The 14,835-nt window shown below is 45.6% G+C and overlaps 1 protein-coding gene across 3 annotated transcripts in view; it reads left to right on the top strand.

The window, feature by feature from the left end:
* SYNJ2 (synaptojanin 2) overlaps nt 1-14,835 on the top strand; it is a 573,751-nt gene that overhangs the window by 336,166 nt on the left and 222,750 nt on the right. For all 3 annotated transcript variants that reach the window (XM_073671522.1, XM_073671524.1, XM_073671525.1), the window contains 2 exons: nt 10,506-10,587; nt 11,078-11,230. In XM_073671522.1, coding sequence (XP_073527623.1) covers nt 10,506-10,587; nt 11,078-11,230 — 235 coding nt within the window. The remainder of the gene's footprint in view (nt 1-10,505; nt 10,588-11,077; nt 11,231-14,835) is intronic.

The following is a 14,835-nucleotide window of genomic DNA, read 5'->3' as shown; positions in this document are numbered from 1 at the left end:
ATTTACTTGGAATTATATTCTGTTTAAGTGTATTTTTTTGAGCAGTGTATTAATCAGTTTAATGTCGCCCACCTGACAGTGTATGTAGTTTACTGAGCACAATCCTGCTGAAAGGTGCGCTTTAATGCAATTCACTGCTTGCATCATAGCTCATTACTTAGGCAATCTTATTACTTCAACATGTGACCAACTGAGACGTATTTAGTTCCTTATGTGAGGAGATACTGTTCATGAATCAGTGGATATTATGTCACTCCTCTTTCATTCCACCAGACGCCAAACTTATATAGAAAATACCCCGCTCCTCATCTCTGATGCGCCCATGTTCCAGCCGATAGTCTCTCTTCAGATCAGTCGTGCGCAGCCACTTAGGCAGCTTGTGCCTTCGCGTCAGGATGATGAAGGATGATTCAAATTAGCTCCTTGTAATAAAAAGATCCTATTGTCTATGCTAAACCCAGATCTAAATAAATGAAGAGAGTGGCTTTGTTTTCTCACAAGAGTAGTGAGAATACTGTATATATTCAACTGACAACACCAACAGCCCAGAGGTTTCTTGGTGCCGATTTGGCCTACGGTTAAAAGGATTGTCCTGTCAAAAGTGATAATTCTGCAGTGACTGTGTGACTACAGAGTTATGAATCCCCCCAGCGCAGGCACTGTGTGCTGCGGGGATTCACCGGTATTAGACCTATGACCGGAGGCTATGTATGCATTGTACATACCCCCGGCCAGTGGGTGCGGCTTCGCTCTCCATACACTTGTATTGAGAGCGAGGCTGCACCTTCTAGTCAGACACGCCCACTGGCCGTCCACGTCACTAGACGGGGTGTGGCCTCGCTCCATACAAGTGTATGGAGAGATGCGGCGCTGAATGGCCGGGAGTATGTATAACACATACATATCCTCCGTTACCGGGTCTCATGCCGGTGAATCCTAAGTCTGCCGTCACATAGTGACTGCAGACTTATCACTTTTGACCGGACAACCCCTTTAAGTGCGATGATAAGTGTCTGTACATAAAGACAAGTGTGAGAACAAGAGTCTGGATATATAGAGGCACAAGTGGATTTTGTGCACAGTAAGAAGTGATCACATACCATAAGACTATAATATCCAGTAGTCCGAGCATAGTGTTGCGGTTATATAAATGATTAAGAATAGAACAAAAACGTACATGGTTTTTTAATATTTTGTTTATTGTTAGTATCCGGATCTGACCTTATTTAAGGATTGGAGGGGATAGGCTGCACGTGGACAGTACGGTGGATGATTAAACATGATTTTAATATCCTAATAAAGGTTATATTTTAATATAGCTAGTCCTCCTCAGTATGTTGATATTTATTCAGTGGACTGTAATATCTTTAGTGTATAGGTCCTCATTCAGTAATCTAAATAATAAATTATACACACTCATAGAGCTATTCTATCCACACATTATGTGCACTGCTATTTCCCATCTGGCAAATGTGTGAATGCATGTAACGTGCATAGTAAATGTGGGCTTTGGATCCTCTCTTCTTCTGTTATGACTGTTTTGCTATGAATTCTGGTAGGAGATTGTGTAGAGGGGTTTAAAAAAATTCTCTCCAATGAGTTCCATCCCCCACAACCTGAAGAGTGGCAGATATGGCGCTAATAGGACCCTTGTGATCGTGGACTGTAGCATCGGCGTCTCTGCCTCCTGCCAGTCAGAGACGCCGATCCCCTCACCGCCGCGGTCCGGTGTCCTCCAGCTCCCCTGCTGCTGCCCTGCGTGCACGCACCTCGTGCAGTTTCCCGGGCACTGTGCTTAGGGTGCGCGTGTGCTCCCTCCCTCTTAGAGGGGCCACGCGTGCCGTCCTAAAGAGTCCCCGGCCAATGGCCGGAGGACTACTCCTATTTAAAGCACCTCCTCCAAAATGGAGGTGCCTGTGCATGATTGTTTGTGTGCTAACACTCTCCTCAGTCCTCAGACAGACTGGCGGGCCCAGGGACCTATCAGCCTTGCCCGCCAACCTGTCTATCTGCCGTGCCCGCCTGCCTACCTGCCGTTCCCGCCAGCCTGCCTACCTGTATCACCTGTCTACCCGCCATGCTCATCTGCTGTACCCATCAGCTTAAGCGATCTGACCCGTGGGAGTCGCCTGCTCTCATACAAGGTCGGTCCCAGAGTGGCATCTGGTTCACACCTTCCCGGTCCCTCCTTGGTTCATGGACTAAGCCGCCGTGTGGCCAGGGTCGGTCTGGGTAGGCACTTAGTCACGCCCCTCTGGTCCCTCCTTGATTCACAGCACAGACGTTCCACCACCCGGACCCGTAACAGTTTGCACAGGCCATGGAATCCGGTGGCTCCCAGGCTTCTTTGCTCTCAGACCTGTACCAAGAGGTCTCTCGCCAGAGATCCCAACAGGATACTATCCTGTCTTACCTGCGGACAGTCAACTCCCGCCTGGACGTGCTGTCCACCCCAACTGTGTCCGCCTCTAACCAAGCGGCACCTGCTCCGGCGGCTCCTCATCCCTGTGGCACTGTGGCATCCGGCTTTGGACCCCGGCTATTTGCTCCTCCATGTTTTGCTGGTGACCGTGCCCTATGTAGGGGCTTCATAAATCAGTGCACTTTGAACTCCTGGCACACCAGTTCACCTCCGACCGGGCCAAGGTGGCATTCATCATGTCTCACCTCACCGGAGAGGCGTTGGCATGGCTTAACCCTCTGTGGGAGAGGGGGGATCCTCTGGTGTCCGAACTCCAGGCCTTCCTCGCGGCTTTCCGGAAGGTGTTCGATGAGCCTGGACGAAAATCTTCTGCGGCATCTGCTCTTCTCCGACTCCGCCAAGGGAGTCTCTCTGTGGGACAGTATGCCGTGCGTTTCCGAACCCTCGCATCTGAACTTGCCTGGAACAATGAGGCTCTGGTGTCCACCTTTTGGAAGGGCTTTTCCGGACGGATCAAGGATGAGCTAGCCGGTCGTGACATACCTTTCTCCCTGGACGACCTGATGTCATTAGCTACCCGGATTGACATCCGTTTTCTGGAGCGTGCTAAGGAGACGACCCGTGAGAGGAGACCTCTGCGTCGCGCTCCAACCTTCCAAAGTCCAGTCTCTCAACCAGCATTCCCCCGGGAGTCTTCTCCGGAGTCAATGCAAATTGACCAAGTTAAGATGGTCAAGTCTCGCCAGGAAACCCGCTGCACCGAGAGGAGCTGCTTCTACTGTGGCTGTATAGAGCATCAGATCCGCTACTGCCCGGTGAGACCGGGAAACTCCAATGTCTAGGACCTCTCAGAGAGGTCGTTCTAGGCAAGAGTTCTTCCTCTCCGCCCTTGTTTCTGTCTGTTTCTGTTTCCAGTGGTGAGACCCGCTTCGTCTGGATTCTGGAGCTGCTGGGAATCTCATTAAACAGGCCGTAGTGGAGCGTCTTCAGATTCCTACCATACGTCTGGCTGATCCTTTAGCGGTTTCCTCTGTGGATGGAAAGCTTCTCTCTGAAACCATCTTGTTTGTCACTGAGCCTGTAACTCTTCAGGTGGGAATACTGCACTCGGAGAAGATTTTTTTTTACGTGATGTCCGGTCTCTCTCATCCCCCTCTTGCTTGGTCTGCCTTCGTTACAGAGACATGAGCCCGTCCTGAATTGGAGCTCGGGTAAGGTGCTCCGTTGGGGTCAGGAATGCCATAAGTCCTGTCTGGCTCCGGTTTGTCCTGCTCGACCCCCGTCTACTCCAGCCAACCTACCTGGCCTGCCGGCACCCTACTGCTCATATGCGGACGTTTTTGATAAAAAGGAGGCAGAGACACTACCACCTCATAGTCCGTATGATTGCCTCATCGACCCAACACCTGGTGCTTCACCTCCTTGCGGGCGAATCTACCCCTTGCCGCTGGCCGAGACCCGTGCTATGTCTGTATACATAGAAGAGAATCTTGCTAGGGGATTTATCCAGAAGTCCACCTCTCCGGCTGGAGCAGGATTCTTCTTTGTCAAAAAGAAAGACGGCTTTCTTCGTCCTTGTATCGACTATAGGGGCCTAAACCAGTTTACCATCAAAAATAAGTCCCGCCTGCCTCTCATCTCGGAGCTGTTTGACCGCCTAAAAGGCGCGAAGATCTTCTCTAAGCTCGATCTTCGTGGGGCATACAATCTGGTCCGGATTCGCCAGGGAGACGAGTGGAAGACGGCATTCAACACTCGGGATGGTCACTACGAGTACCGCGTGATGCCCTTCGGTCTCTGTAATGCTCCAGCCATCTTCCAGGAGTTAGTAAACGATATCTTTCTCCTGTATTCCTGCGTGGTGGTGTACCTGGACGATATCTTGGTGTTCTCCCCTGATCTGTCCTCTCACCGGTGGGATGTTCGTCAGGTCCTGCTGAGGCTCCGAAAGAATCGCCTGTATGCAAAGTACGAGAAATGCCTCTTTGAGCAGACCTCCCTACCTTTTCTGCGGTATATCATCTCTGAAACCGGACTGCGGATGGATCCCGAGAAGGTGTCTGCCGTCTTAAAGTGGCCCCGACCTGAAGGGTTGAAGGCCATTCAGCGGTTTCTGGGATTCGCCAACTATTACAGTCTCTTCATTCCTCATTTCTCCTCCCTGACTGCTTCCATCTCTGCTCTCACCCGTAAAGGAGCAAACCCCAGGGAATGGTCTTGCGAGGTGGAGAATGCCTTCATCTCTCTTAAACAAACCTTCTCCTCCGCTCCAGTGCTACATTGTCCGGATTGCAATAAACAGTTATTCCTGGAGGTTGATGCCTCTTCCTCCGGGGCCGAAGCAGTGCTCACCCAGAAATCCTCGTCCGGGCGAATGGTGTCTTGCGGCTTCATCTCCAAACTCTTCTCTCCGTCCGAGCGCAATTATGCCATAGGAGATAGTGAATTACTGGCTATCAAATTAACGCTGGAGGAGTGGCGCTACTTGCTCGAGGGAGCTCTGCTCTCGGTGGTCATCTACACTGACCATAAAAACCTCACATATTTGCAGACTGCCCAAAGACTAAATCCGCGTCAGGCCCGCTGGTCTTTATTCTTTGCTTGATTCTGCTTCATTCTTCATTACCGCCCTTCAGACAAGAACATTAAAGCCGACGCTCTATCCCGCTCATTTCTGTCTACCGACCAAGAGGAGTGGCCTCTTCACATCATTGACCCCTCCAGAATAATGACTGTTGCTCCATTTGACCTGTCTCATCTGCCTCCTGGTAAGACCTTTGTAGTGGCTCAGGATCGGAAGAAGGTCTTACTCTGGGGTCATTTGTCCAAACTGGCTGGTCATGCCGGCCAGAGGAAGACGCTTCTGCTCATTTCCCAACATTATTGGTGGCCCGCCCTGTGCAAGGATGTTGCGGATTTTGACGCGGCTTTTTCCTCTTGTGCCCGTAGCAAGATACCTAGGCACCTTCCAGCCGGTCGTCTTCTTCCTCTTCCCATGCCTTCCGCTCCATGGCAACATATTGCAATGGATTTCGTCACGGATCTTCCTGTATCGGCCAGTTGTACTGTCATTTGGGTGGTCGCCGACCGCTTCTCCAAGATGGCTCACTTCATTCCTTTACCTGGTCTTCCGTCCGCACCTGTGCTGGCTAAGGACTTCATCTGTCACATCTTCCGTCTCCACGGCTTACCCCTCCACATTGTTTCAGACCGGGGAGTTCAGTTCACTTGTCGCTTCTGGAGAGACACGTGCAAGCTACTGGATATCTTTTTGGATTTTTCTTCGGCCTATCATCAGTCCAATGGTCAAGTAGAATGTATCAATCAGATCCTTACCAGTTTTCTTCGGCACTTTGTCAACGCTCATCATAGCGATTGGGTAGACCTCCTTCCTTCGGCCGAGTTTTCCTATAACAACCATGTGAGTGAGTTCTCAGCTAAGTCTCCGTTTTTTGTGGTTGACGGTCGACAACCCCGGATTCCGTTTCCCGTCTCTTCAGTGGACAATCCTGCCGCGGATTCTCTAGTCAGTGAATTTTCAGCGATCTGGGAGGACACTAGGTCTGCGCTTCTTCAATCCTCCGAGCGGATGAAGAAGCATGCTAATAAGAGACATCTGGATCCGCCTCTATTCTGTCGGGGAGACCAGGTCTGGCTTTCCTCCAAATATGTCCGTCTCAAGATGCCATCATACAAGTTGGGTCCGCGGTTCATCGGTCCGTTCGAGATTCTGAATCAAATAAACCCAGTGGCTTACAAGCTGAAACTCCTCGCCTCCTTACGGATTCCCAATTCTTTTCATGTGTCTCTCCTCAAGCCGGTTGTCCTTAATCCTTTCTCTGACGATCCAGGTACCACTCCAGCTCTAGTCTCCGCTGAGGACGTCTTTGAGGTACAGAACATTTTGGCCATCAAGAGGGTAAGAGGAAAGACTTTCTTTCTTGTGGATTGGAAGGGGTTTGGTCCTGAAGAGAGGTCTTGGGAGCCCAGGGAGAACATTCATTCCCCTCGTCTTCTTGAAAAATTTCTTGCGGGCCTAAAGAAGAGGCGGCGTAAAGGGGGGGTACTGTAGCATCTGCGTCTCTGCCTCCTGCGACGCCGATCCTCTCACCGCCATGGTCCCGGTCCGGCGTCCTCCAGCTCCCCTGCTGCTGCCCTGCGTGTGCGCACCTCGCGCAGTTTCCCGGGCACTGTGCTTAGGGCGCGCGGGCACCCTCCCTCTTAAAGGGGCCGCACTCTGTCCTAAAGAGTCCACGGCCAATGGCCGGAGGACTACTCCTATTTAAAGCACCTCCTCCAAAATGGAGGTGCCTGTGCAAGATTGTTGTTTGTGTGCCAACACTCTCCTCAGTCCTCAGGTCCCTGTGCCCACAAGTCTGTCTATCTGCCGTGCCCGCCAGCCTGTCTATCAGCCTTACCCGCCTGCCTGCCGTGCCCGCCGGCCTGCCTACCTGTATCACCTGTCTGTCTACCGGCCATGCTCATCTGCTGTACCCGTCAGCTTCTACCATCTGTCCCGTGGGAGTCGGCTGCTCTCACACAAGGTCGGTCCCAGAGTGGCACCTGGTTCACCTTCCCGCTCCCTCCTTGGTTCACGGAGTCGACTAAGCCGCCGTGTGGCCAGGGTCGGTCCGGGTAGGCACTTAGTCACGCCCCTCTGCCCCTCCTTGCTTCACAGGACAGAGGTTCCACCACCCGGACCCGTAACATGGGGTTTCCAATGATCAGATAACCAAACTATATTATTCTATAAATATTACAGATTTTTATGATTTGCTGACCTGAGAATTACAGCAGTTCCAGACTATATAAACCCAAAGTATACAACCTCAGTGTTTAGCTATGCTGTCTATTGGAAAAGCTAGCAGAACCTACACTTGGCATCTGAGGGTTAAAACTTATATGAATAAAGAATGTATGATCCAAATTGGTAGTTTCCCTGTGTGCACAGTGAGGACTGCATTGCTATAACAGATTTAGAGAGAACTGCCCTTTCTAACTGAGGCATAGGCTAAAAACACTCCTCTGAAACAAAAAAGCATCAGTATTTCCAAAATTCATTTTGAAATGGAAACAATGGTCGGATTGAAACAAAATTTTGCATGGCTGTAGGGCCAGACCCTGAATTTCATGTGGAAATTGTTTTGCTGTTTTAAAAATCACATCTAGGGGCTGCAACCCTCTAAACACCTCAAATTGGAAAGTGGCAAGAACAATTAAAAGTAAGTCGACTTTTCTCTGAAACTCTCGAATGGATTGGTTTGAAAATCTCGTTAGTGATGGTCGATTGCCTATCATTTGTGATCCTGTCAAGTTCAACCACCTACCATAAAAAAACTACCCCTCTGGTGCACCCCTAAACTCAAACCCTCCCCAAAGGATTGAAAATGGGTCGATAGTGATAACCTTGGTTGAATCAGTATGCTTTCAAAGACACCCCAAAACGTCTGGAAGCTTGTCAAGAAATCTGAATGTTTATTCCCATTTTCTGAGGTTTTGCAGGTGTACCTCTTATAATTTACCCCCTAAAACGTCATGTTATGCAAAGAGGCAAACATTATGTTCATCTCCTCACATCTACTGATCATTCTAACCAATTTGCATCATCAGATTACCTGTTAAAAGCCACCAAGGGGTAAAAACACCCTTAACTCCCCCTCCCCCCCCTCGTAAAAGTGGGGAGGTTGGGGCATTTTGGACACAGTCAGCATGGATTGTGGTGTGTAATGCTGTAGTAAGGCGTGCCCCACATTTTTGTGACACTACTGCCACCCCAATCCTCATTTTTGGGGGGGAAACACAAAAAGGACTCCAAATTTCAACCCCATTAAATGACTTTTCGTAATGGAGGGAAAATTTCAAAACTTGGGTCAAAAGGTGGTGTAAGCCTTCTCTTTATCCTCCAAAAACCTCATTACAGGATGAAAGAAGAAACCACCCCTTTCTACTCTTTTTCACGTCTGCACTTGTGTTTCGGCTGAACTTGTGATTTTAACCATTGTTTTAGGTGTCTGTTGGGTCTTAGTTTTTCCTTACAGATATGCCTTACAGAGATACACCTTAAAAAGAGTTGTTAGCCTTTACAAGGGGTGGGAGACGGTTGAAAACCCCTTAGAAGCAATACCTGCTTTCTTGGGGAGTTCTCTTGTTTGGCCAATATGGCAAGACTAGAGTTCTGTCAGGTTGTCCTCGTGCATTCACATGACCATTTGAATGTGAATAAACAATTTACTGTAGTGTTCATTTATCAAAATTTTGTTTCAAACCGACCATTGTTTCCATTTCAAAATAAATTTGGAAATATTGATGCTTTATTTTTTCACAGGAGTGTAAGGAGTGTGCCCACGATGCAGAAATGAAGCAGAAATTTTCTTGCGCATTTCTTCATCTCCTTGGCAGAAAAAACACATGCGGATTTTACATATGTTTTTTCTGCTAGGGAGAAGCGTTATTCAAACATTTTTGCATGCATTTCCGCATGCGGGTTGTCAAGCGCTTTTCCAAGCGATTTTGTGCATCACTTGGAAAAGTGCTCGACAAGTTGGTCACACAATATAAATCCATGCAACCGGCATGGATTTATAGTGTGTGACCAACTTATGCTGCTTTAAATGCAGCATCAATAGTAAAAAAAAAAAAAAAGAAAACGGTAAAAAATAAAAGAAAAACATTATACCTACCTTTCCGGTGCCCCCTGGTCTCCTTCTCCAGTGGCGTCCTCTATCATTGGCGTCCCGCGGTGTTCTGAAAGGACCTGTGTTGACGTCATTTACTCAGCTAACAGGTCACGCGACCGCCGACGACAGTAGTCGCGTGACCATCACATGACTAAATGACGTCACCACAGGTCCTTTCAGAACACCGCAGGACGCTGATAACAAAGGATGCCACCGGAGAGGTAAATATAATAATGTTTTCTTTTATTTTTTACTTTTTAATTCTTTTTTTACTAATGGTACTTGGGTTGGAGGAGAGTCTCCTCTTCTCCAGACCCGGGTACCATACGCGCATTGAACCGCATAACATATGCATGCATACATGTATGCATGCGAATGTTATGTGGTTCAATGCAAGTCAGTGGCTGTGATTTCGCACAAGAATTGGTTGTGCTGCAGATTTTTCTACAATGATAATCCGCAGTGGATATTTCCGCAGCATGTGCACAGCACATGTGGATTATCATTGGGGAACATGGCAGACAGCGTAACATGCGTTTTTAATGCGTTTTTGCGGCGGAAATGGCGTCGTGGAAGCGCATGAAATCCGCATCGTGGGCACAGCCTAAGAAGCTGAGAGAAATCTAATTTAAATCTGAACTGTGGCTGCTCAGCATCATTTTTTGTTGGCAGGGACTAAAGGAGCATGAACTGCAGCACCTTGCAGCCTAACCACAATGCAGAAAGTAGTTTTTTACTTAATGTTCTCTGAGATAAAACTGCAGCATTGCTGTTCAGTAAGAGGTAGCGCAAGGCTTGCTTACATAACGAGACGGACCCCCAGATCACAGAACAGGATCACTATACACTACATGGAAGAACTTTAGTTTCTAGGTTTTAAGGGCTGCATCATAGTAGAAAGCCAGGCTGAAGAACACAAAGTTCCCTTCCAGTCCAACCCTAACATGTAGCAGTGTTATAAAAGTAGTAAAAAACATATTTTCTGAATAAGTCAAAAATCTGACCACCCTTTCACTCTTACAGACATAGCACAGAAATACATTAGACTCACTAACGGCATTGCGCAAAATTATAAAGACTTTGCTATTTCTTTTCCCAGAAACCACACCACTCCTGCGTATGGCTGTACATGGGGCTGAGCTGCATTACCACACAACACCTGCAGATGGATGTGGCGCTGTTTGTGGGAAAAAACTGCCATGTTGATCTAATCCTGAAATATTTAAATAAAAGGCGTTTATCTTTACTTGTAATACCTTAAAAAAAAAAAAACGCACAAAGAACATAAGAATTGTAGACCAAAAATGTGGTATCCTTATGCATTCTACAATATTTATAGTAATAGATTTTTTTTAACAATTTACCAAACTGTTATTGAAAACTATTTTTTTTCTCATTGGGAAAAGTTTACAGAAAGGGACCTTTCGTATCGACTGTCTGGACTGTTTACACCGCACAAATAGTGTCCAAGCTTACATCGCGCTTGAGGTAGGTCCTCCTCAGAAAATAGTTTCTTATAACTAGGGATTTTCTGACTGACACTATTAAAACTCTTATCTGGGACTTTTTTTTTTTTTTGCTTTGGGGCTAAGAACTTACAGGCAGGTAATTGCTATGATCTCTGCCAGCTTCAAATGTTCGCGGAGCACTAATGCCATCCATTCTTCTGCTTAGATCGACGGAGCAGCTTTTTCTCTTCCAGCTTTGTTTTGTCTACAGGTCTGAAAGCTGAAAGTCCTTAGCACAATAGGAAAAAAATAATCAAATTCCTGGATAACCCCTTTTAATAATGTTTTTGATATGGAAAAAATATATAGTAATTTTAAGTTGATGCTATATTGAGAGACCCTGCAGTCTTTTTTACATCATCCAATTGTTTTCCTAATGAATGCCTGTTTAGTAGGGCATACTAAATACGTTGATGTCTTTAGTTTATATTTTAGTGGATTACATATCCTTATTTTTCCTTCATATTTAGGTTCTGCAGACTCAACTCGAGAGTCTTGGATTGGCTGATATGAAGTCTGTGGTTGAGCGCTTTGAGGAGTCATATAAAGCTATGTGGTCTGTCAATGGCCACAACCTCAGCATGATATTTACTGGAAGTAGAGCTCTGGAGGGTAAAGCTAGTGTATGTATAATCAGATATGATGGTAATCTAAAAGCATTACATAATAACCTAGATTTATTCTAGCATTAATAATATTTGGTTCTCACATGTTAACAGAAAAATTTATTAAATATACATTGGATTTCTCCCCACTTTTCTCCAATATTCTGGCTGGTTAGGGTGTGTATACTTATTTTAACGGTGTTTTGGATGCTCTAACACACAGTTCTGCCTTTATACGAATTTGCATTTCTGATTGGTATTGCTAATTTTATTAGTAGCATTACATATATTCTCTATGGAGATTACGTGTCTGTATTTGTATTTTCTCATTATTCATGTGTGTGAACAACGAGCCTTTAACCTACACACACTTCGATCTGCGCAGCTCAATTTGCCAGTTACTACCACCGTGCAGGGGCCACATCATCTAGTCATGTGGTTAGCAGATCCAATAGATCTGCCACTTTATGGGAAGCACTTTTTATTCAGTGAACAAGTAATTGGGGAGAATGAAAGTATGTTCTTACCAGGGCTGGACTGGTACTCAAAATCAGCCCTGGCACACATACCCCCCCCCCCACTCCTACATCACTAAAAATGTTAACACCATTCCCTTTTAAGGGCTTGTCCACAACTCGGACAACCCCTTCTCAATCAGCATGTTTTCTCCTTTTAAAATAACAACACTTAGGCCATGGCCCCTCTATCAGTGTTTGGTCAGTATTCAGTCAGTATTTTTTCTCAGGAGTGGGAGCCAAAACCAGGTGGTGAACAATCAGAGAAAAGGAGAAGTAGTTCCTCAGCCATGCCGGCGCCTGTGCCCGCACCTGTGCTTGCTGTGGGAAAAAAAAGTAAAAATCAAAATAAAGACACCTTTCATTCATCTTCCTGATCACCCGGCTGCCAGCAGTACAGTGACAGTGAGTGCACTCGCTCTCTGCAGTGTACATCACTGCTGCCGGCTTTGGTCATGTGAGTTCACAGCTGGAGATCAGCTGAGAACTCCGGGACCTCACTTTACGGCATCGGTGCTGCGTGGGAATATTCTCACCAATGTTCCCATGTACCACTGATGCGGTATGAGGTCACTGGGGCTGATCAACTGATCTTCAGCTGACGACCTCACGTGAACTCAGCCTGCAGCAGAGCAATGTACACTGACAGGAGTGATTACACTCCTGTTAGTGTACAGTACTGTCTTCTACAGCAGTCACATCAGGGATTGATGTGACTGCTGTAGAAGTGACTCGGAGGGACAATCTGGATTACGTCATGACGGCGAACAGGTGAGGGATATGTTTGTTGTTTTTTTTTTATGAGACGAGGACGTCGGGGTTTGAGAGAACAATAAAAAAAAAATATTAAAACTATGTGTATTTTTATTTCAATAAAAGACTTTATTCTGGCCATGTTTTTATTGAAAAAACGTTGAACGTTAGCTTTCTTATAGACGCCTCTCCATTACTAACCTGGGCTTCATGTCAGCCACCAATACAAGTCTGACATTAACCCCAACCCCATTACCCCACTTGCCACCACTACAGGGCAGTGGGAAGAGCGGAGGCTAAGCGCCAGATTTGGTGCATCTTATGGATGCACCATTTCTGGGACTGCTGAGGGGTGATATTATTCGCCACGGGGAGGGGGCCAGGATCCATGGCCCCTTCCCTGGCTATTAAAGGGAACCTGTCACGTCCTAGCTACCCTCTACACTGCCTCCATAGCGTTGTTAGTGATGCAATGTTTGCCTAATGGTACCTTCCTAGGCTAAAAATAGCAGCTCTCAACTGCCCCATAAATTATATGAATGGGAATGCTAATGAGATTGGGTATATGGGATTAGCTGACACTTAGCCCTTTTCTGTGGTGATGAAAAGGTGTCAGTCAGACCCTTTCACTACTACACCTAAGTAAACTAAAGTAAAGAGTTAAATAAACACAGACACAGAGTAAACACTTTATTTGAAATACAACAGATACATTCTTTAATCATTTAAATTAACAAGTATACTCACCCCAGGTCTGGCGGTAATCAATGGGTTAAAGCAATGTCTCACATTACTTTTTTCAAATATGTTTTTTTTAGCTCCAAAAAGCATTAATTTATTTAGAAAAAAGCATTAAAAACCTCATAAAAAACGCGTCAAAACGCCCTTTTTTTTTCTGCAGCTTTTTTCCTGCCAAGAGATGCAGAAACACTGCAGAAATTTCTGCAATCAAATCCTGAACATGCGCACAATGCCTTATACTAATGTCTGAGGGCACTACCAATAAATAAATGAGATCATTGATAACATACTGAGATTTGAAATATGATTAGCACAAAAAGGGAGGAAAGAAGTGTGTATATAATCAGGATCACCAAAAATACAAATACACAGTAATATATACTTTTATTGAACATTGAAAGACTATACAATTAAAAACAATTAAAAAGCCCACATTGGCATCATAAGTCTTCAAAAGTGATCCATGTAAGGACCAACTATCCTCCTCCAATTTACCGGATTTTCAGTAAATCGATTCTAAGAGAAACAATAAAATCCAAGTTGTGAAGTAACACTTATTATGTTGCTGCTGTTGTGAGTCTAATGTAGCTAGTACATGGAAATGCCTCTAACAGAAGTGTACACAACAGTGAAAAATCAAGAGACACATATACCGATAAGCAAATCAAAAAACCAAAGACTCCAACAGGTCTAAAACATGATATAACTACATGGGACACATAATGTTATCCACTAGATATTAGATAGCCCTTGCTAATTCAATGTCTGTATGCAAGTAGATGAAACACAATAATGCTTATGGAATAACAGCGCTGCTGGTTGCTGATCATGGGGACATAGCGGTGAAACAAACAGCTGTGAGCTGTTATTAATAGCTAGCGAACACGTTTGCCTAATGGCACCTTCCTAGGCTAAAAACAGCAGCTCTCAGCAGCCCCAGAAATTAAATGAATGGGAATGCTAATGGGATTAAGGTTTATGGGATTAGCTGACACCTAGCCCTTTGTTTAGTGATGAAAACGTGTCAATCAGACCCTCTCATTACTAAACCTAAGTAAAGTAAAGAGTTAAATAAACACACACACTGAGAGTAAAACACTTTATTTGAAATACAACAGACACATTCATTAATCATTTAAATTAGCCAATATACTTACCCCAGGTCTGATGGTAATCCAAGGGTTAAAGTGATGTCCCACTTTTTTTTTTTTTCAAATATCTTTATTTGGCTGCAAAAAGCATTCATTGCTGTACAAAAATGCATCAGAAAACACATCAAAATCACGGCAAAACGCTCGTTTTTTTCTGCAGCTGTTTTCCTGCCAAGAGATACAGAAACCTTAAGGAATTTTCTGTATTCAAATCCTGAAAGTGCGCACCTGGCCTAAGGCTCCAGTCTATACTGGAGAGTGCCGCACTGATTACACAGTTCCTGGGACAAGGACCTTTCTGGTCTCCTCACTTGTCTTTCTTATTATACACTTGTATTGCCTATAAAACAATTATGGAGCATTACTTTTCTTTGCACTACAGCATTCCTCTGTTATTCCTCCTGGGAATATATGAATACACTGACAAATAGCGGCCATCATTTGCATGTCCCTACCCAGTCTA

The sequence above is a fragment of the Phyllobates terribilis genome, unplaced genomic scaffold (genome assembly GCF_046119375.1).
Source record: "Phyllobates terribilis strain yellow unplaced genomic scaffold, ASM4611937v1 Scaffold_3__8_contigs__length_932513732, whole genome shotgun sequence".
Lineage (NCBI taxonomy): Eukaryota > Metazoa > Chordata > Amphibia > Anura > Dendrobatidae > Phyllobates > Phyllobates terribilis.
Note: the sequence above shows the minus strand (reverse complement) of the source record. Positions and strands in the feature narration are given on the sequence as shown.